Source organism: Python bivittatus, unplaced genomic scaffold (assembly GCF_059951505.1).
Source record: "Python bivittatus isolate LINGU-HERP-01145 unplaced genomic scaffold, Pbiv_v1 ctg000960_np1212, whole genome shotgun sequence".
NCBI classification, from domain to species: domain Eukaryota; kingdom Metazoa; phylum Chordata; class Lepidosauria; order Squamata; family Pythonidae; genus Python; species Python bivittatus.
In genome coordinates, this window is record NW_028277124.1 from 7171696 (window position 1) to 7196133 (window position 24438).

Here is a 24438-nt window from a genome sequence, read left to right on the forward strand (position 1 = left end):
GACGGGGCGAGAGCAGATGGGGCCCGAGACCCGGGCGGCAACAGCAACAGCAGCAGCAGCAGCGCCGGGACCCCGGAGACCCGCCACGATCCCGAGGCGAGGGGAGGCAGCGGCGACTGGCGAGGCAACCGCAAAGCGAGGGGCCGGACCCGGGGAACCCCCGACGGGCGGCGGAATCCCGAGGCAGTATCGAGACCTGGCGGCAGCGTTCGGGGAGAAGGAGTCTGACCAGCTCCCACCACACCGGCCCAGTGATTGCGCCATCGAGCTAGAGCCAGGAGCGACCCTGCCTAAGCCAAAAATGTACTCCCTGTCGAGGAGGGAGATGGGAGCCCTGCGCGAGTTCATAGACAAGAACCTAGCACGGGGATTCATCCAACCCGCGAAGTCACCATTAGCGGCCCCGGTGTTATTCCGGGAGAAGAAGGACGGCTCGCTCCGTATGTGCGTAGACTACCGGGGGCTGAACGCAATCAGCACGGAGTACAAATACCCCCTCCCCCTGATGAAGGACTTGATGTCGCATCTGTCGAAGGGGAGGGTGTTCACAAAACTGGACTTGCGCGAAGCCTACTTCAGAGTTAGGATCCGCGCAAAAGATGAGTGGAAGACGGCGTTCAACACCCCGCTCGGAAGCTACCAGTTTTCCGTGATGCCGTTCGGATTAAAAGGGGCCCCGGGGGTATTTATGCAGCTAATTAATGAGGTACTGCACGACCTACTCTACCGGGGCGTCCTGGTCTACCTGGACGACATCCTCATCTACACCGAGACCCTGGCGGAGCATGTGAGCCTGGTGCGCACGGTGCTCCAGAGACTGCTGAAGGCACAGCTGTACGCAAAGCTCTCGAAATGCGAGTTCCACCGAGAGCAACTAGACTACCTCGGCTACCGAATATCCAGCCGGGGAATTGAGATGGACCCGGCGAAAGTAAGGGATGTCCTGGGCTGGGAAGCGCCGCGAACCCGGAGGCAACTCCAAAGCTTCCTAGGGTTTGCGAACTTCTATCGTCAGTTCATCCCGAACTTCGCCCAAATCGCCCTTCCCCTAACCGACCTGCTAAAAACCAAGGGCACTGGGAAACCCCCCAAGCCCAGCATGGCACTCGCGTGGACTGCAGAATGCCAGGGGGCGTTTGAGGAACTAAAACAGCGGTTCACCGCGGAGCCGATCCTGCGCCATCCCGACCCAGACCGGCGGTTTATAATCCAAGTGGATGCATCAGACGTGGCAACGGGAGCAGTCCTGCTCCAACCCAGCCCGGAGGGGGCCATCCACCCGTGTGCCTACGCCTCCCGCAAATTCACCGAGACGGAGAGGAGGTGGATGGTGTGGGAGAAAGAGGCGTACGCGGTCAAGTGGGCGCTGGCCACGTGGAGGCATCTACTGGAGGGGGCAACTGAACCGTTCGAGGTGTGGACGGACCATAAGAACCTCGAGGCCCTGAAGACCCCGCGTAAGCTATCCCCCAAACAGGCACGGTGGTCCCAATACTTCGGGAGGTTCAGGTTCACACTGAAACACATCCCCGGGAAGCGCAACTTCTTAGCGGATGGACTGTCTCGCATGCCCCAGCACGCCAGCCTACGGGAGGAGATCGTGGACTCCGTCATCCCCGCCAGCAGGCTGGCTGCAAAGGCGGTGACCCGAAGCCAGACCAAGGGGGAGCGACGGGACGCGGCGTCTGAAGTAAGGCAAGGGTTTGCGGAGGCAGCGGAGCGGGACGGTTGGCTCAAGCAGAACCGAGAGGCGCTAACCGGCCAAGAGGGGTTGTGGTGGCACGAAGGAAAGCTGTACGTGCCCGAGGGTTGCCGACGGGAGGTCATGGAGAGAGCCCACGACAGCCGGAGCGCGGGGCATTACGGCTTCGTAAAGACACTCCACTTAATCCGGCGGCAGTTTTGGTGGCCCACGCTCCGGAAGGACGTGGAGGCGTACTCGGGGGGTTGCCCGGTGTGCGCAACAGCGAAAGGAGCCAAAGGCAAGCCTAGAGGCCTACTCCAGCCGGTAGCGGAACCCGACGGCCCTTGGCAAGAGGTCGCCATGGACTTCATAGTGGAGCTCCCGGAGAGTAAGGGGAAGACCGCCATTTGGGTGGTCACGGACTTATTCTCCAAACAAGCGCACTTTGTAGCGTGCCGGCGAGTCCCCACGGCCGAGGGGCTGGCGAAACTGTTCGTGCAACATGTCTACCGACTCCACGGCGCACCTCGACGTATCGTCAGCGATCGGGGCGGCAACTTCATCGCGCGGTTCTGGCGGGAGTTCCTGAAGCGGGTGGGGACGAAACAAGCCCTATCCTCCGCGGCGCACCCGCAGACGGACGGAGCCACGGAACGCCTGAACGGGGGCTCGAACAGTACCTGCGCTGCTACGTGGGGCACCAACAGGACGATTGGGCGGAGCTACTACCATTCGCGGAGGTGGCATACAACAACGCCGTCCACAAGAGCACCGGTTTCTCTCCGTTCAAAGTAGCCACCGGGAGAGAATTCGTCCCCATGCCGGAGCTGCCTCAGCCGGAATCCCAGATCAACTCCCTGGACGCCTGGTTCGCCCAAATCGACGAGACCCGGCGAGCGGCGCACGCGGCATTGCAAAGAGCCAAAGCCGACTACAAGAAGCACGCGGACCGCAAGAGGCTCCCCGAGGAAAAGTGGAAAGTGGGGGACCAGGTGTATCTGTCAACCAAAAACCTAAAGACGCACCAGGCATCGAAAAAACTCAGCCCGAGGTTTGTGGGGCCGTTCCCCATTTCGGAGATCATCAATCCGGTGACCGTCAGGCTGACGCTCCCGAAAAGCCTCGGGAAGATCCACCCGGTGTTCCGTTGCAGCCTGCTAAAGTTGCACCAGCCGGGGAACGCCTGGCACAAGGCGGAGGGAGTACCACCACCCATCATGGTCGGGGGGGAGCAGCATTTCGAAATCAACCGGATACTGGACGCCCGGAGGCACAAGGGGCAGACCCAGCTCCTAGTGCAATGGAAACATTTCCCCAAGTCCCACAGCGAATGGGTGAGTAAAACCCACATAAGGGCGCCGGACCTAGTGCGGGACTTTTACAGTAAATACCCCGGGAAGCCGAAATAGGACCGAGGGGGGGAGTTGTCGTCAGGGGGGCGGCATGTCAGGTTCGGTCAGCACGAGGTTTCAGGGAAGCACGGGGCTGCAGGGAAGCTCGCAACCAGACCACACGGAATCCACCGGCGGTAGCTAGCGGGGAAAAGAGGAACCGAAAGCGCCGCTAATTAACGAGCCACCTGCGGCCAGCTAAACAGGAAAACCGCAGCGGAAGCTTTTAATTACGAACTGATAACGGCGCGAGCAAGCAAGGAACGGGGCCGCAGGGCAGCGAAACAAGATCGCAACGCAGCACAGAACCTGCGGTCTGCACGTAGCAGGGAGGGGCCAACCCAGCCGGAGGGGGACTGGTAATCAAGGACAATGGACTCTGACCGACCCTGCCATCATGAACGATCAGGGGGGACATTGGGGGGCCTAATAGCCCACAGCCGCAACGCGATCACGAGGCGGGAAAAAGCGCGGGAAGGGGGGAATATAACAAGTGATGCAATTGTACCAAGCCAGTCCTGGCTTTGCTTGTGACTACTACGTTACGCATGAGTAAACCTTCTTTGTGAACCACACGTGTCACGAGAGTTTCTCTGTCGAACGGGGCAAATCTCACAGCTTTGACACTCATCAGACCCCGCCCGCCCTCTTTGCGGCTGGTGTATAATCTCTGGGTGTTGGACTTGGGGTGGAAACCTCCATACATTGTGAGGAGCTTCCAGGTCTTCACATCAGCAGCCTCCATGTCTTCCTTTGGCCAGCTCACTATACCGGCAGGGTATCTGATGATTGGTAGGGCATACATGTTGATGGGATGGATCTTGTTCTTCCCATTGAGCTGGCTCTTCAGGACCTGTCTTATCCTTTGGTGGTACTTGGATGCTGTCTTCCTTGCCGCCTCATCATGGTCCCATGTGACTGTGGGATACCAAGGTATTTATAGCTGGTCTCTATAAATGTCTGCTATGTGGCCCACTGGTAGTTCCACTCCATCGGTCTTAACTACCTTCCCTCTCTTTACTATCATCCTACCACACTTCTCCAGTCCGAATGACATCCCAGTGTCCTCGCTGTAGATCTGTGTCAGGTGGATCAGTGAGTCAATGTCTCGTTCACTCTTAGCATACAGCTTGATGTCATCCATGTAGAGGAGGTGGCTGATGGTGATTCCACTCTTGAACTTGTACCCACATCCAGACCTTGTGATTATCTGGCTGAGGGGATTTAACCCTATGCAGAACAGCAGTGAGGACAGTGCATCACCTTGGTATATGCCACACTTGATGGCCACTTGTGCGAGCTGTCTCGAGTTGACTTCCAGTGTTGTCTTCCACAGTCCCATTGAGTTCTTGAGGAAGGTCCTTAGTGTCCTGTTGACTTTGTATAGCACCAGGCATTCACAGATCCATGTGTGCGGCATTGAATCATAGGCTTTCCTGTAGTCAATCCAGGCTGTGCTCAGATTGGTCCGCCTAGACCTTGAGTCTCAGGCGACTGCTCTATCTATGAGTAACTGGTGTTTTGAGCCTCTGGTGTTGCTCCCAATGCCCTTCTGAGCTGTGCTCATGTACTGGCCCATATGGTCTTGCAGCTTGGCAGCTATGATGCCATGTTTCTTGATGAAACCCCACCATGGAACCTCAGAAAGAGCCAGCCATGTAATCCGGCATACAGGTGAGAAGGGAAACGGATGTCTAGTTTATTCCTCTGAGAACAGTGCCCTGTATTTAACAATCCTAGGCTTGTTGAGGAGCCTTGGAATTGCATCATTGATAGGTTTGTCAAATCAAATAAATCAAATCAAATCAAGGTTTGTGGACAAACTGTTCTCTTATGCTGCAACAGTACTGAATTAAATAGTATAGGTTCTCATTTGTTGATAGTGTCAGATTATCTAAATTTGGGACTTAGATAAAATTTGCTAACAAGAAGCCGCAAGAGAGGTCCACAGTTTTAACTGCTTATACTGGAAGAGTTCCCACTGCATTCAGCCATGATGACTTTTATTAACACATATTGTTTTTGATTCTTATGGTCTATTCCTGAAACTATTTGTTCTAGTGAGCATGGGATCACAATCTTGAACTTAGTACTTAAGTGTAAAAGGAGGATAAAGAATTAAGATCATTTTTTAGTTTTTTAAAAAATACTTCAGATATGAAACAAACTATTTTCCATTCACACTATAATCTATGCAATATAAATTAATTAATCTGAGTTCAATGGGAATTTTTCCCATTTAAGCAGGTATAAGGAGTGCTGTCTCAGTATTTGGACTTACCTGATACTGTTGGCCAGTGCAGAGAATGAGATGATCATATGGCACTTTTTTCTCCTTGGAAACTATTACATGTTTTGCAGATCTGTTTATAGCAGTCATTTTTCCAGCCACAACATTAATCCATGAACCAAGTGACATCAGTGCATAATCATCCTCATTAAAACAATAACTGTGAAGAAACAACAAATGCATCTTAGTGGTTGAATGTATCTATTAATTATATTCTGGTCAGGTGGTTAAAATCCCATAATAGATCAAGTCCTCTTGCTATCTTTCTGAAAGTTTACTAAAGTCCTTAGTAAGATACTGTATTTCTCCATAGGAAGACAGGTGAATTGGAATGAAGCAGCGGGAGGTTTTTACATTTGCTGGTAAGAAAAGAATGGATTAGCAAGAGGCACAGATTGCTGCAGACATAACTGTTGCAAACCTGGATGCCTTTGAAAATTAGCATGAAGGTTGCCTGTTTCTTGGGAGGAATGGCTTAACTGGTGAATGTAATCCTTTCTGTAATGCATAAACAAAACCTCTTTTCTTTCCTTCCCTGTCTAGTTAACTCTTCCCCTAGCTTAATCTCCACCCAGTTTTGTTCTCCATTTCCAGTATAGCTGCCCCTTCCTCTTATGCCATCTCCATTCTATTTTTCCCTTTTTTGCTACTTTTGCTAAAAGAAGGAGGAAAGTGTTGCTGAAGGCCTCTCTATAATTTTTTAAGGCAAAACAAGGATAGTGATTTAGCAGAGGATGATATATGAAAACTGGGACAAGGGGAGTATGTACACATGGGAGAAACTAGATTTGATAACTCCTCATTTACTATATAAATGTACCCCATTGCATCAGAAGTATATTTTACCATTACAAAATAATGTTTAGGTTTGTGTCTTTTGGGCAGTACTGAAAATACTCCAAACAAACCTGTTAATTAAAAATCGCTTATGCAGATTATTTGATTCATCTTTCCCTGGAAGTCCATGAGCTGAAATCAATGTAAGGTTGTTGAATTTCAGGTGTGGGCTACAGAAAAACAGAACATCAAAATGTTATATAAATTTGCTTGAGTTATTTTTGATTCATATTATTGATAAACAATTGAAATGCCAACTAAATTAAGTGTTCTTTGATGCTCAAACTTGTTAATTCTGGTACTCAAAATTCTGGGTTTATATATTTGTTACATTTATATCTCATCTTTTTTACAGAAGCTCAAGACAGAGTGCAAGTTATTCAGTTCTAAGAGGGAAAGATTTGTACCAACATAAAAACCAATGGCTGAAATTTGTCTAGCCCTGGTTTAGAATAATAAATTTCAAAAAAAGAAATTTTTAGTTATGTTTAAAACATGGATATTTTGATTTCTTTTTCAACTGCATGGGGGAGAAGAAGTGATGAACACAGAAACTTGAGCTCAAGTAATGCTAGTTTAGCATTACATTCATTCTAAAAGGTCCACAAACCCTTCATGCAAACCATGAGTTCATTTATGCCTCCCTTGGATATCATGGAAGCTCTGTATAAAGGAGGTGTAGCAAACTTATAGGCCTCCCCCCCTCCCCGATCTTAAAGTTCTTGTAATTGTCCAAACTCTGAAACTGGCTATGAAAATTGTAAGATTTGAAAGTCTTAACCAAAGGGAGTTTAGATGAATCAGTAAAAGATTCAAAAGTAGCACCATCAGAGGTCACATGTCCATGGTTTCATTATGTAAGAAGCTGCAAGACTCAGTTCCCAATGAAAGCAACTCCCACTGAAACCATTTAAGATTCAAAGAAGAATTCATTTATTGAGGACTGCTGTATAGTTCTAGGGCATTGCTGAGACTAAAAGCCCGCACGCACCAAACTCAATTTTACCCCCTTTCACCTTCCCCTTCTATCCCATAGTCCTTCTTGCACATTCCAAAGGGTCTCGCCTGGTCCCACGCTGGTACGACCTTGGGCATTCCTGAGAAACAGTCCATCTGCGCTTAACAGTTCACCTTCTAGCTTTTGCCCGCCTCCCCTCTTTCTTTTGTAATGGCAGAAATGAAGCAAGCAAACTAGCAGGATGGTTAATTGATTGTGAGGCTTCTGACACATTAAGGTAAAGTCATAGAAACTGATTAATTAAAGCACAGCAATGAAGCATATTCTTACATAATCTTTACATATCATTGAACAAAATAATAGCTTAAAAGAGTAATCTCCTATGCCAATTCTTTCAGTTCAGAAATATTACAGTCAGATTACAGTATGTTTATTCTTACTTAATAATTTATCTAATATTTAGTAGTTGTTAAATAGGTATATTTTCTCAATTTGTTTCAGTTCCAAACTTTCTTATATTGCATTGGATTCCTAAAGTGGTGTGAAATCTCAGCTCTTGCTTTCTTGATTAGTCAAGGTTTTAATCTTTTTTTTCACTTGGCAATTAAGGCTTTCTTGTTCTATGTTCCTGTGGTGCCAAAGTAAAAGTAATTTATCAATCTCTCCCCAACCTAGTCACTTACGTGTGCTGGAATTTCAACTCACGTGATTTTTTTTTAAGTAACATGTGTTTGGGTGTGTCAGCTGGGCATTATAGAGGACACCAGGTTAAGGAAGGCTAGATTAACATTTCAAGAGTGATCATCCTAGGTTGCTCAGTTGCTGTTTCACCTGGTCTATAGAAGCTGGAGAGGAGTTAAGAATCACCCATATGTAGAGTCCATCGCATTAGGTTTTTATGAGTTATTGAACCTCCTAGCTGGAAGAAGGCATGGCTAAAAAAAATTCACATGTAAATATAATGAGAGGCAGAGTCCTGCGTAGGTGAAGATTCTCTATTGCTTTTCACTCTATTGAGAATATTTTGACTGGAAAATGAAGCAGAGTTATCATTTTAAGTGGAAACTAATTGAAGAATGTAAAAACAGAACAGTAAATTCTGCAGAGATCTAGGGTTAGCCTCCTTTCTAGAATGAACACTCTGCTTACAAAAGCTACTAAAGTTCCATTTATTTTGGGTGGAACAGTATCAGTTATCTCATTGAACACAATTTGAAAATTACTGCAAATATAATCCATGCACTTATTTCATTTTTGGACAATTCAGAGCTAACACATCCATCCTAGACTTAGATTCTTTAATATTGAAACAAACAGCATATTTTTGGTCATTGCAAAATGGAAATAATTGCTGAAGAACAGGTAGTGCATACTAGACACGGAACTGCTTCTTCATGGTACATAAAAAATCCTGAATACCATGTTCTTTACAGCACAGGGCAACCATCAGGCTTTTTTTTAAAGCTTCAAGTTAAGAGCTCAACCTAACCAAGCATTAAACAAGTGCACCTGCTTTATCGAAGCAAATAATTCCAGCAGGGATTCGTGTTGCTGTGGATACAAAAGGGGAAGAACAGCTCAAAGATACTTGTAAAGCAGGAGGGATTAGAGTATCTAGGGAAATAAGTAAAAGGTATTGGGTTTCATTGCCTGGCTTTAAAGTGCAGCTACAAAAGGAGGCCTAAGCATCCTTGGCTTTAAAATAAAAAAGGGTCATGTTGCCAATTTATTAGTGGTGCGATAAGGGAAGCAGAAGTCACTTAAAATATGACTATTTTAGATCATTTTCACTTTTTGCAAAGCCAGATATTCAACAGAAATTCATAGATATTCATGGATGAGAAATAAGCTTTCTGAAACAAAAAGATGCCTTAAGGATCAAGCTTGGTCTGAATGCACACACTGCAGCTATTATACCAGAGATAAGGATATCAGTCTTATTATTTATTTATGTACAGTCAAAGAACATAAATTCTCCCCCCCTCCCAAAAAAAGGAAGATAAAGAATCAAATACATACATTAGTGGTACAGCTAACAAGAGACTCATTTAAAAAATATACAATGAAATTAAATAAAGAAAAAAGACCCTAAGGCCAAATTCAAACCACGTGCTTCCTGATGACAAATGCAATTGAACAGAATTTTTGCTACGTTTATGGAGACATTAGTGGACCAATCCTCCAATATAAAATACATGAAGCAGATCTGGGCCTGGCCACTAGCTGGATGAGCAACTGCTTGGGAATCCTACGCATGTATCTGTAAATCTCACAGAAGGGTATACAGCTCCCAAATCTCAGGTGCCTCCCTAGCCATTAATTCCTCCCAATATCTGTCTTTTTACTGGATTATTTTATCCTATTTTTAATCAGTTCTATGATTTTTATAAACAGATTTAGGATTGTTGGTGATAAGAAATGATACAAATATTTTAAATACTGTACATAAAGTGGAAAAATTACTCCAGCAGTTATGTCAGAGAATGTTTGTAGGTCTCCAAACATGAATCACTGTCTCCTATTTTAGTGTTAGCACTGTCTGATATAAAGTGGCATTACTGGCTTTGCATGTCTAATACATTTTTGCACATTTATAATATGTAGGCTTGGAATGCACTCTTTGAATCTGTACAGAAGTCTGTCTATGCTCATAAAAGCCTCCACACGCTGCTCTTTGGGTATGCATGGGAATACAGACATGCACACACACAGACAGAGCTGAATAAAGCCAAAACTACTGGCTTTGACTTAGATAGCCTTATTTGCTCAGATGCACAGTAGATTTTTTTTTTTAGATTTTATAGATTTCTCATTTATTTCATTGATGGGTTTTCACATGTTGAAGGATGTATAGAAGGAAACATACCCTCAGTTAAAGTACTGTAAATTCAAATGCATTATGGAGATCTAAGCTTATAGGGAAAATAGATAAGAATTATTCAATTCATACTGCTATTAAAAATTAACATAATTTGACTATATATATCTATACCACAGTATTATACTCTGTTAAATGATTGCTGCAAATATTTGGAGGCACTATCTTTCATCATTGGGTATGTCTTGCATTTATCACAGACACCATCCATTGTAACTGATTTCATACCCAGGCAAGATAGAACATGTCCTATTTATCTCTGCCTGAACGCTGCTCCTTCAGTAATACTGAGTGCATGGCAAACCACTGCATTGTTTTGTCTCGTATTATTTTCCCTCAATATGGAAAAAACAATCCAAAAAGGGAACATATTTCAGTCAACTCATGTGGCAAAAGGCAGATAGCATAAAACAATAACAATTACTACAACATTCATTACATGCTAGCCCTGTGATCAGCAAGTAAGCACTAACTATTTAATTAGTCAACTAATTAGTGGCAGGCAACATGGAAGGCTCCTGACATTCTCAGACAAATGTAAAGATAAAAAGCCTAATTAAACAGCAAGCTTTATGCTAGCTACTGCCAAACAAGACAGCTGTGCAGGATACTGTGTAATACTGGGCTACCAGATAACAGGAGTTGTAGCTGTTCTGTCATAAGTAGAGCTTAGAAGCATGCAATTTCTAAGCCATTATGATTGCTAAACAAATCCAAGGGAAGAAAAAGGATAAACCCAAGAAGTGCTATATTCATTCTATCAACAATCTCACCCCTGTTTAGCTGAACAGGACTTACTCTCAGGTAAATATGCCTATGATAGGGTTGCAGTCTAAATGTGTTTCCATCATTTCCAATGGACAGCATTGTAATGATACCTGAAATCTAGAAGTGGTGTGCCAACACATCTGGAGGAAATCTGGTAAGAAAAGCAAAGCTAAAGATGCTCTTTCAGTTGCACAACTTATTGCAGAAACACAGAATATTATAGGACCTATCTACTGGGACGCTGTCAAACTCTTCTTCAAATGCTTATGTACAAGAATATGCAGAATAGTTTTAAAAACTGTTTTTATTCTTTTCATCTTATTGATTATCAATATACAGAATCAATGCTATTCTAGACAGAAAAAGACAACTTCTGGGAAATTTATTGGATTAGCATGCAGTGAAATTAAATAGTCTCCTAATAGCAGCTGGTAAAGTGATGATACTAAAATAGGACTTGGAAAAAGAGGTACTCACTACAAGATGTAGTGCAAATTCTGCTGTTTTTGCATGGCAGCTGTGCTTTCTACATTGACTTTACTAAAGGAGTACAAGTGATCCATTTAACTATGGGGTAGCTTTGCATAACTTAGAATTATTCCTATCTCTTCTCTACAAAACCTCCCTGTTCTTCAACATTTCTACACTGTCAATATAAAGGTAAGTGTAAACAACTGAATAAATAAAACTATATGAACATTTGATTGTATCTGAATAATTTATAATCCTGAACATAAAGTTTCCTGTAAAAGGAAAATATGATTAAATATTTGAAAAAATGAAACATAAACTGTATAATAATGAAAAAATATCCCTAAGTCCTAACTAACTTATATTATATGCTTAAACACAAGTATATGGATGATATGTGAAGCTTAGCTTTTCCTTTTGTGATACATCTTCAGAAGGAATTTTTCTTTCATATTTAATTCAGAATTGAACAAAGTTTATTTGGCATTTCAATATTGTTGGTGTTTTTAGTAGCTTTACTATCACCTTTAAGCAAAATACACACAAATAAAAATACAAAACACAAAATACATACCACACACATACACAGACAAACACACATATAGAAAGCTAACTTTTGCAGTGGTTGTAGTTTACAGAATAATATTTTTTTCAAAAGGTAAACAAGAAGCCAGCAAATTATGAAAGGGATATATATAAGACACACATCGCAGTAGGATGCCTAAGTAATGTGCACATGAATTCATATAATTATGAATAGTTCTCTTGTTAGAAAACTAATCATTCATGAAATATATCTGTTCTCAAAGGAGAGGTGAATGTTGTGGAAAATGATGGCAAAGGAGGATTTTCACAATTCTTAATATTAATATTAATAATAATAATAATTAAGCGTGTATGCTGCCCTGCTCCAAATGACTCTGAAGCAAGTTGATGTTGGGAGTGTGGGAATTTAAAAAGTCTAAAATATATGATACAGAAAAGGGGTGGCAAAACATTTCAAACCCCAAACATTTCAAGCTTGAAATGCTTCATCTCAAGCTTGAAACAGTTGCTTTAAGTTCAAAACAGGTACCCTTTTTACCCTTTTGGAAGAGTTTTGACACTGTTCCAACTATTCTGGAGGTCTTTCAAGCTTGAAATAATTCTGTAACACAGAGACAAAGCAGGTGTACAAAAGAGAAACATATTTTTCACATACAATATTTGGTAATATACAATATTTTGGTAATAAAAGCAGCACTTGATAAAAGAGTCACATTCTCCCGCATGTTATTTTCATACACTTTAACCAAGCTTAAGGCTGAGCTGGAAAGAAAAATGTCTGTTGATAAGGCATAGGAATGGGAAAGATACAGCTGCCCTTATTGTCTCTTCCTTTTTGTTATAAAAAATTACAGTGATCTGCTGCATTGGAGCAAATAATTCAGGCATGAAAGTAACAGACATATTTGCTCTTCTCCAGGGGCTTTTGAGGAATTCATTCAGTCTGACCTGACCTGATGTACAATGCCCAGACTAAACTATGATCTGAACATAGTTATACTCTGAATCCCATACTTCTCCAAATTATTTGTTCAGAGAAAATACATGTATTGAATAGCTCAAATATCATGAGATGTCAGTCTTTAGTTGCATTTTACTCTAGGCTATTTAAAATGATGTAGACATGATGTAAAAGTCTCCATCTAAGCACTTAGTAATTAAGGTTAATGTATTTTCTTTAACAAGCTTATTGTCTAGTAAGTCAGAATAGAATTGCAGCTGCCATTTGCAATCCACATGCTTCATTGTAACCTGCAGAAGTGGATTCCTAATAAATAGCTCTAGACCTTTCCTTTTTTTTCTTCCCATCTTAATGGAATGCTGGAAAAAACTGTAAAGAGGATGAGAACTGTGCCTGTCTGTCTGAAAACTGAACATAATGGGACCAAATTTGATAAGGTGAGAGAAACTGGCAAAAGAAAGATTAGGTTAAAAAGGGAGCCATATCTGGTTTGGATCTGCAGAGTAAAACATTCCAGCAAAAAAAACAAATAAATAAAAATAAATCCCGTAATGCATCCCTAGAAGCAGTTGGGCAGTGACTCGGAATGCTACTGGCTGCGCCATTCTACATCCCCTCTCTCCTCCCTTCTGGTCATGTGACCCAGAACAGAATATATACTGCTCGCTGTGTGCTTCCCTGTGTACCCATACACAAAACACACATACAGTTGCAGCAGAGGAAAGCAGAAACACACATCATACATGGACTAACACATTACTTTATTACACAGAGAAGGTAGAGATACTGCCTATGGCAACTGCTGAAAAAAGATTTTGGAAGGAATTCAAGAAGTCAAGCTCTGAATGCTTTCTCTACTTTTCTCTTTCCAACCCAAACGAATGTTGGAAAGAAATTATTAAAGGAGGCTTGACATTCTCTCCTTCTGTCTGGCTATCCATCTGTCCATCAGCAGGCTACCTCTCTGAAAACATAACAGAATGGAACTAAATCTGGGTAGGGAAGAAGATCAAGTAAGAACATGGGCTGGCTCCAGCCAGAAGCTGCTGAGGAAAAAAATCCAGAAATAGCCCCCAATGTATCCTTATGGGAGAGGCAATTTGGAAACAGCTTAGAACTGCCGATTCCTCCATTCTAAGCCCCACTCTGGTCATAGCAGACACATGTAGCTTACCCCATTCTTCTCAGTACACACAAACACACACACAGGGGAACAGCAGAAACATAGACACACACATAATGTGTCACTTCATTAACGTAAGGAAACAAAGATATCTCCTAAAGTCACTGCTGGTAAAGGGTTTAGAAAGAACTCCAGACACCAGAAGAATTCCATGCTTTCCCTACCCTATTCATTATAAACCAACAAAAAGGAACTTTCTGGGTATCTCAAACCTGGCTTTCTTGGTTAGAAGAAAGGAGCTGCAACTTCTTGAATCTTTCTGTAGTTTAACTGAGTAGCAGGTAACAAAGTTCCAATTTGTTCAGTCCATAGTATTTTCAATAATATCTCATGGATTTTGGAGTTGGAGAGTGAAGAAACAAAACCGGAAGTTTTTGAATTATGGTATTGTCAAAAGATACTGAGACTATTATGGATTGTTGGATGAACAATTCAATCAATAGTGGAGGAAATCAACCTTAAGCTTTCCTTAGCAACTCAGTTAACAAGACTAAAACTTTAATATTATGGACATGCCAAAGGAAAGAACACTAGAGAAAGATACTATGCTTGGCAAGGTTGAAGGAAAATGCAAAAAAGAAAGATCAGCATTGTGATGAATCAATACAATAACAACAGCAAAACATTCCACTCTAGCAGTGATTAGCCACTTGACTGAAGACCAAACACAATCCAGAATAACTATCCACAGGGTTGCCATAAGCTGATACTAACTTGATGGCAACTAACAATAACAACAAAAAGTCTGGCCCTCCAAATATTAGCCTGAAATTCCCACCACACCTTAACATTGGCCATCCTGGCTAAACCTAAAAGGAATTAGAATTCAGCTACCAGAGATACAAGTTGTCCATCTCTACTATAACTTATAGTTATAGACTACTATTCCTTCCCTTAATATGTGCAAGAGAAAGGTAAACAAGCCTCCTGGATTTTTTGGTTGTATATTTTCTTGGTTTCGATCAGAAGAGATCTCCCTTTTAGAACTACATCATCAGTACTGTGAATGCTAGTGATAACCACCATTATAACCACAGCAATAATGTATGTCATATACAAATGAAAGCTAGCTTGATTGTCTCCAGCACTGAGTGTGAGGAGGCAGTACCGTGTGTATATTAATATGCACAGAAACTTTAGATCACAGCAGTATTGATAGGTTAGGCAAAATGTAGTAGCTTAGGCGACAGACATGAAATGATGATATGCCGTTTGAGTCTACCCTAAATCATGAAAATTCCCTGGGTGACTTTGGACTAGTCACTTATTCTCAGCCCAATGTATCTCAAGAGTTGTTGTTGTAGAGATAACATAAGGTGAGACTCACAAGCATATAACACTGAGCTTTAATTAAAAAGATGAGACATAAATGCAATAATTGAACAAAAAAAAATAACAAAGTGAAGAAACCTCCAGTGTGAAATTAAATGACAACAAAACTAAAAACTTACCAAAAAATCAGTGTCTCCAGGAAGGAGATTCCAACATTTGATGCTCCAACAACTACTATTCTACAACTGACCGACACTTTAGGCTCCAAGGACAACTTTCGATTGAAGTGATACAATGCGTACTTTAACTGTATGAGGAGTAAAAAACAAGAAAGAGTGAACTCAAAATGTTCTTTAGTATATTTATAATAGATTACAAATGTATTATAAAAATGGACTCAACCATATGTGAAACTCTCAAATTGTGGAACATGTTTGGAGGATTTCAATTATCCAGCATCAATTGGGAATCTAGAGACATGGCCAGAAGTATTGGTACCCTTCCACTTTTCCCTAAAGAATCCCAATATGCTGTGAAATAAGTTGAAACTGACACAAGTAAATGGCATCCACCATTCTTTATCGTCCACAGAGCAGACACTTTGCTTTTGATGTATGACTTAACATTCTCTGCCAAAAATTAGAGATCTAACAAATGTTTCCTGTCAACTTCATTTATCAGAAGGAAGAAGAAAGAAAAAGAGATCTGCTATCTTGCACTTAATCCCCACCAAAAGATAGGAACTGGTTGAAAGAAGTGATGGTGACTGGTACGTTGAAGGAAAGCCATCATGTTATCCTTGAACCTATGATGTTCAGAGGAGGAGGAACTGAGAAGTCATATCTGCAGTGCATACTTTCAGGAGAATGTATTTTGAGGAACTCTGCAGGAGAAGATAGGTTGGATCTATACGCTTTAAATCCTTGAGGAGAAAAGTGTCCAGGAAGAATGGAAAATTCCATGGAACAAGATACCCAAGGCACAGTCATAATCAATCCCACAAGAAGACAAAATGGGAGAAATCTATAGAGGCCAAAGTGGATACATGCAGAGCTCTTTAAAACGCTGAAGAGAAAAAGAGGTATGTATAAAAAAAGGGAGAAGAGGAACAGTTCTAAAGAATACAAGGTGGTCTTCAGAAACAAAAAAGCTAAAGCACAGAATGAACTGAAGCTTGTGAGAGATCCCCAAAATGGAAATGGAGCCCTAGCTGGTTATCATTACGCCACTGGGGGAAGGAGGGAACTACAGATTAGGATAGATAGATTAGGATGAGTTACTTGAGGCAAAATCAGCAGTAGCCATGTGAATGAAGTTTTCATTATTTATACAAAATATCATAGAGGGAAAGAGGGAATACTGGATTCAGTATTAAGCAACACTTGTTATGCTATATACATTTGAAGCACCACAGGCAAATCTTAACATAGTCTTTATTGAAGGCACCCAGTCAAAACTGAGATTAGCAATACAGCTAATTCTAAAACCTTCCCAGGACTCTTCTCTTTACTTCTTCATGTAATCCTGCATACACCTTTTATTAAAACAATACTAAGCAACCAACATACATAGCTATGCTAATATCTACTAACTGAATAGTCCATACAGAATTCCTGTTCCTGCAGTTCAGGCCCATCACTGTTTTGTGCAAGAGAAAATACAGTGAAATTATCTTACATAATAATATTTATAGGCACTCCAATCCATATGAATCATCATCATCATCATCATCATCATCATCATCATCACTCATTCCACAATTTATTTATATTGGGCCCAAATAAAACAATGGCATAAATTAAACAAAGATGACTTTATTTGGATCTACAAAAGGACAGGAAAAAAAGCTTGTATCACTGCTTCAGAGACCTTAACAGCTCCCCTTATATCATCTATAAATATTTTTATAATATTGCCTCTGCTCCAAATAGAAAAGCATTCACATTAGTGAGATTCTATGTTCTACTCTTCTAAAGAACTGAAGCCAAAATTCAGTAATATTCCTTACCAGGAACATATATATGTGTGCTCAAAGATAGAGGTTGAGCCAGTTGTACATATTTTGCTGAGCTGTCCTCAGTAGGGTTGAACCCTGGCAGGGTTGAACTGAAGCCTGTGATTCCCCAACCTGACCCCATAGCCTCCAGTTACTGGAAGAGAACCTTGATAGCTTTACTTGGTTGGCTGGGGATGAGATACACAATTGAATATTATCAGCATACTGATGCTACTGCACCCTAGGCTGACAGATGACCTACCCCAGTGGCTTCATGTAGATGTTAGAGGGGAGGGGAGAGCCTTGAGGCACCCTGCAAAGCAGGGATCAAGGATTAGACTACTTCCCCCCAACACTGACTGGAACCAGGCCCAAAGGAGGGAAGAGAATCACTACAGAACCCCAAACCCCTAAGCCAGTCCAGAAACATTCCATGGTCAATGGTATGGGAGGCTGCCAAGATGTCAAGGGGAATCAAGATGGATGCACTATCTCCATCTTGAGCTGCCACATCAGCAAGTGTGACCAAAGCTCTCTCAGTATTATTCTGGCTTGAAACATGATACTTTGGAGTTGTAGGCTGACCACATTCTCAACAACCTTTCCAAGAACAGAAGGTTGGAAACTGGACAAAAGTTGTACAAATCTATGGGATCCAGAGATGGTTTCTTGAGAATGGGATGGACCACTGCCTCTTTCAGAGTTGACAAGACTATCCCATCTCTCAAGGTAGCATTCACTATCACAAGGATTTACCCACCCTGCCCATATCCTCAGAATAACTCCTTCCAGATAAAATCACAAGGCCATGCCTAAGTCAACTCCAACATGCCCAGCTGGAGTCCAGCTAGGAACAAATTCAAACAGTTTTATCCACCAAATGTCAAAACAGCATTCACAGTAACCCTGCAGGTTCTCCCCTGTCCCTCCTGACCCAGCAGGGATTGGGTCACCTTGAACAGGGCCACCTGCTGACACTCAGAGAGCAACAAGAATGGAGAAATAAGTGTTACGACTCTTATCACAACACGGTAGGCCCTAATGAAGAATCTTACCTGTGTTCAGTCAAATTTGCTCCTAACTTTTCTCCAGTGGGGCTCTAGGTGTCTCTTATACTACTTCATCATCTGGAGGGGCCCCACCAGAGTTTGCAAACAGCAAGAGTTCCACATAAGTGCAATCCAATCTAAAGTCATTGTTGCTCCCTCATTTTAAATGGTAACTAAGGCCTCATGTGAACTGTGTATCAGAGCCTCAGGGAAAACTTCACGTTCCCTCTGAAACCCAACTGGGTCCATTAAGTGCCTGGGGAGAATCGATCGAATAGGTGAAGCCTCCTGTGGGCGGGGGCATGCTGCAGTTAATTCTATGCTCAACAGGAAGTGATCTGTTCATGACAGATGGTAATATCCCCCAACTCCAGATCACGTTGCCACCACTCTGAGATAAAAATAATGTCTAATATGTGACACCCCACCTCCGTTGTGGTTTGGGCCTGTATGCTGCCATGTTGGCCATGAACATGCAGGCTTCCTCTGAGTCAAGGCCCAAGGAAGGCAGATTGAAGTCCCCCAGGATCATAAACCTGGGAACTCCATCACCGATCTAAACAGAGCATCAAGCTACTGTAGGCAAGGCAAGTGCATAGCTGTAAATTCCTCTTTAGAAAGGGCTATTAAGGCCACCCCTTTCATATCATCATCATGCTCACTATCTGGAGATGGCAATGGTAGGCAAAGTAAACAAGCTGCAGTTACATTCTCAGTGCCAGATTTATATACATCTTTTGCATACAAGTCAATAAATTAGTATATCAATTGATAATCTTAATTTCTGCCCTTCCAAACTCTAAATGGCAGTCAGTTTGTCATGATCATTATGATTCCACAGAAATCCTATTATTATTATCTTTGTATTATGCACACTTGCAAATGCTTTTTTCAGCAAAAGAACAGACACTTTCTGCATCTTGTAATATTCTAGATGGAAATATAACTATCCTTTCAATCTTATCTGTATTAATGTGCTTAAATTTTATTTTGTTTTTAACTTGGTTGTACAATGCCCAGAGTCACTTGATTGTGAGATGGGTGGCTATATGAATATGATGAATAAATGAATAAATATTAATTCAAACATGTCATCATAGTTCCAATATTAGGTAATGCTCTATCAAATAGAGATTGTACTCCTAGACTGTACAATCAATGACTTCACAGGCTCAAAACCATTTTGTGCTGTTCGTGTACATACTAAAAACATCACAGTGTAAAAATATAAATGGATAATGCATAACAATGCATAATGAAGTATATATTTTTAGATATGTAAGACTTAACATAAAATGCAATGTTTGGACATTTTTAGGTGGTGAGCCTTTAAAATGCTTTTATATGGTGTGAGTCAGGTTTCAATCCATCTTTTGATATAATATGCCCAAAAGATAATTCAGTTTATCTACCCAAACATTTAAAAAGATTCAGTTTGTATCCTGCTACTGTTACACACTGTAGACATTTATAATTCTTTAGTGAAGTATGTCCAAAGAAAATTATGTCATCAGTATAACGCTGGAGTTCTGATTGGTTCTTAGAAATAAAGAGATCCTCTTTTGCTGCCATGGCTAAACCAAATAGAACATGTCTGAAGCAAAATAGTTCATCATGAGTAATTAGTGCAGCAAACTATCTACCCTCCTCTTATAACAATATTTGATAAGACTAGAAAATCCAAAATTAAGAACGTGTTTCATGCAATTCAGTAAACTTATTCTACATGAAGGAGTGGATGGTCATCCACTACCAATACCATCATGCGTATTTAGAGAAGCAAGTGATGACTGTGCATTATCTCCCCAATGTGAGTTATTATTTTCTCTATCAACTAATCCTGTCTCATTCCCTCTCATTTGTCCAAAATATTACAAGTAGCAGCAATATACAGTACTCCTCTATAATTTTTCTTGCTGATAAAATTTATAATATGATGCCACAATGTTAATTTTGGGCACACACACAATCCTTAACGCAAATCCTTAACACAGTCAATGCCATCTCTTATTTATCAGCCGCAACTGGCAAACTATAAAAGAAACCTTTGAGATTCTGCTACTGATTCATAAATGTAGTGCTTGCTTCCTTAGCTCTGGAAGTTCTTCATCTTGTGTAGCCAACAAATAAACACTGAACTTTTTAATTCAAGAAGAGAATTACAGGCTCACTCAGCTTTTGGAAGACCAGTAGTAGCCCCATTTTTCTCACCAGTTTATTACACTGTATACATTTTAAAGTGTTTGTTTATGCAGGAACCTAGTCAAAATCAAAACCAACAATACAGTTCACTTCAAATTCTTGCCAGAACTCCTACATTTGCCTGATCTTTCTACACTACCACAGTTTGCCCACAAATTATATTGATCCTGCAATCAGACTGTCAATGGTCACTTCAGCAAGAGCTTAGCTAAGTAGTACTAATCATAGAAACTGCTATTGCCCACTCCAAAACATTTAGAACTAGTTTCAAAATTCGCATCATAATTCATAATATATTCCTTAGTATTGTGCACAAAAAGGATTTGAAAGGCAGCACATTTGATTTTTAGGGAGATTTGAGCCATGTTTGACTACTGCCTTTTTATTTAACAGATATCCCAGAAATGTTTAATGATTCTTTGGCTACTACCTGTGGGAGCCCTAAAGTTGCATTTCCTATCTGATTTATCATCAACATTAAATCACTGAGAGAAGTTTGAAGATTTGGTATTGGATCTCATTAGTAAATCAGTGATAGTTATTTTTTTTTTTTCTGTTCCACTAATGTTAAGAAGGTATTGGAGTTCTTGAACCATGTTTGAGGGCACAAACACTGGAATAAAGATATAAGGATGTGTTCTACATTTTTCAGGCCAAAAAAGTTTGGAAAATGTACATATTGCTTAGTTTATTTATTTTTTAATCTCCAGATTTGTTTCTTTTCTGATAATATTTTGCAGTGCAATCATGACATCCAGTGGCCAGTGTCAGTTAAGATTAGTCTGAGTTATGACTGTAAAAGTATTACAGCAATGATCCTACAACATAAATTACTGCTTACTTGATTACTCAATGACTGGGATCACATCTCACACTAAGTAAAGGTATAATCTTGGTTTATTGAATAAAGCACATGAGGCTGGGTTCACACAACACAGTAAACTATAAACAGTAATATATCAAATGTAAAGACTAGGTTTATGCAACATGCTAAACCTAACCAGCATACAAGATTATGAACTCTGTGAAGGGGTAGATTGTGCTAAGACATGGTTTGTTCTAGCCATGATGTACAGAATAGGTCACAATGACTAGAGTCACACATTTTCAAAGAATACAGAAACCAAGTGTCCAAACTTACTCTATGCCACAGAACTGAGAAAGTGAATGAGTTACATGCTTGAGATTATGTTCTCAATGCATTGTCAGATAAATTTCAAGAGTGGTAGAAGTCATCATTCTCCTTTCCTACTAGAGAAGCCTTCTTCCACAAATTATATAAGATCAAAGCCTTCAGATTTGAATCTGGCAATTACTCTAGCTAGGGACAGATCATTGATAGGATGGGGGAACTAGCAAAAAGGAGGAAATCCAAAAAGGAGGAAAGATCAGGGTTTGGAAGAACCATGCCACAAGATTAAGCATAATCTTCCTCTATGAGAAGACTAGGAAGGCAAAAAGAAAAAGGGCATAATATGAAGGCATCATATGAACAGGATCTGATTTATTTATAAAATTTATTTATAAAATTTATATGGGCACCCATCTCACTCAAAGTGATTCTGGGCAGTATACAATAAAACTAAAGATTAAAATATTCAATAAAATCAGTGAAACAATAAAGATGGATAAAAACAAAATAAATAAAGCAAGATCACAAGTGAGGAAATATTAGATATAATATAGCCAATGCACAGGCTCCCTCTCACCAGGGGAACCCTAGGCTTGTTGAAAAAAAAAACAGGTTTTAAGAGCTCTCCAGAGGGTCACAAGGGTTGAGGCCAACCTTACTTCAGGAGGGATGATGTTTCAGAAGGCAGGTACCACAGCAGAAAAGTGCTATCAGAGGGAACTCCCTCGTAGATGGGACCTGCAACATGCCCTTCCTGCCAGACCTGATGGGATGAGCAGATGTAATCAGGAAGAGGCAGTCCCTCAGGTAACCAGGCCTCATGCCTTGCAGGGCTTTAAAGGTCAAAACCAGCATCTTGAATTGGACCTGGAAGCAAACCAGTAGCCAATGCAGCTCACAGAACAGAGGTGTAATGTGTGCCCTTCTAGGGGCACACATAACTGCCCATGCTGCTGCATTCTGTACCAGCTGAAGCTTCCAGATACTATTCAAGGGCAGCACCATGGAGAGCGCATTGCAACAGTCCATTCAGGAAGTGACCAGGGCATGAGTAACTGTGAACAGAGCCTCACAATCCAGGAACGGGTACAACTGGTACACCACATGAAGTTCCACAAAGTATCACCCCAGCCAGTACCAAAGATGGTAACATCCCAGATTTAGAACGCCTTAAAACTCAGAGCCACTCAGTCTTGCCAAAGTTCAGTTGAACCCTGTTGTTCTCCATCCAGGCCCCCACAGCCTCTATCCGCTGGGACAGGACATCCACGGCATTGCTTAGTTCACCAGGGGCAGAGATATATAATTGAGTATCATCAGTATAGTGACAATAACTCACTCCTTGGTGATGGATGATCTCCCCCAGCGGTTTCATGTAGATGTTAAACAGGATTGGAAAGAGCACCAAACCCTGAGGCACTCTACAAAGTAAGGGCCAACGGTGGGATCTCTCACTCCCGATCAACACTGACTGGTATCAGACCTGGCCCCTTAGGCAGGAAGACTACTAGCACAATACTGTGCCACTCACTCCCAATCCCCAGAGCCGATCCAGAAGGATACCACGGTCAATGGTATAAAAAGTCGCTGAGAGGTCAAGTAGAGCCAGGATGGACACACTACCCCCATCCCTCTCCTGCCAGAAATCATCCAGAAGCATGACCGATGCCATTAAATTCAATTTATTTGCCATACAATAGCTCCGATAATAACAGCTTTCATATGCAATAAACTACTTTTTCAACAGTATAGCAACTGGCTCCAAGAAGTTAAAAATTTGGCTGATGTCATGCTACAATGCTGCTTTATCCTTACAAAATATTATATATATTTCCCCAAAAGATATAGTCAGACCTCACAATTGGTTAATCATCAAGTTCCACCTTATTTATGTTCTGCCATTATTGAATGAAATAGTAATCATTAACTAATACGCAATAGAAGATTTATTATCTTTTATTACTGGAATTGGGGCTTATGCTGAGATGAGTCATTCCTGCTGTGACCACCTGTCACATTGTTTCCACCTGGGGAGACAGAGTGCCTCTCTGTTACTTTTCTGTCAACTTCTGACAGGGGGCCATTTCTGATGTGAAAGGCAAGAGATTAATTCTGAATATGGCTATTCAGTTCTATGGAGTTAAAAATGAATAATATTTATTTAATTTTTAAATTCAGAAGATTGACATCATTTTATAAATTCATGGACAAATTATTTTGTCAGTACAGTATTGCAAATATAGCATGAAACTTCTTCCATGTTTTAGCATGTCTAGCCATATTTTCCAGTCCATTTTTATGTACAAAATACTCATTCACTTTGGGGTTCCTTTTCCAAAAAAGGTACCAGAAAGATACTTACATTTTTATGCAATCTTCTGTAACAGAAAAAATTCTTCTTTCAAAGCGAGGCTTGTTCCTAAAAAGAGCTTACTGAAAATAAGGGGAGTAGCAACAAAGCACATCAATTCATCTTAGTGGAGCTGGCATAGTGGCCTAAAGGTTATTACTCAATGAAAAATAAATTATAAATACAGAATAAGATGAAGCAGAAATGCTACAATTTGGATAATATTATGTCCATCATGATGGATCAATTGAAAATTGCACTGTGTGAAATTGCCTTCTTCTCCTTCTAAAGTTTAGGAGTTCTGAAGTAACATGCCATCCTAGCCAATAGTGCAAAGCAGGCTGAGTATATTATGCAAAAAGCAATGCAACCAAATTAGATCTATGATATTCCTCTTGAACAAACAAGAGGAATATCATGGCTGTCATTCATTAAAGTGCAGGAAACTGGATTACTAAATACACTTTTAA

At 41.2% G+C, this 24438-nt stretch overlaps 1 protein-coding gene across 2 annotated transcripts in view; it reads right to left on the reverse strand.

The window, feature by feature from the left end:
- Positions 1 to 24438, reverse strand: part of CFAP61 (cilia and flagella associated protein 61) — a 150090-nt gene that overhangs the window by 63419 nt on the left and 62233 nt on the right. For both annotated transcript variants that reach the window (XM_088131401.1, XM_088131400.1), the window contains 3 exons: positions 15419 to 15546; positions 6274 to 6372; positions 5357 to 5525 (listed from right to left, as the gene is read on the reverse strand). In XM_088131401.1, coding sequence (XP_087987527.1) covers positions 5357 to 5525; positions 6274 to 6372; positions 15419 to 15546 — 396 coding nt within the window. The remainder of the gene's footprint in view (positions 1 to 5356; positions 5526 to 6273; positions 6373 to 15418; positions 15547 to 24438) is intronic.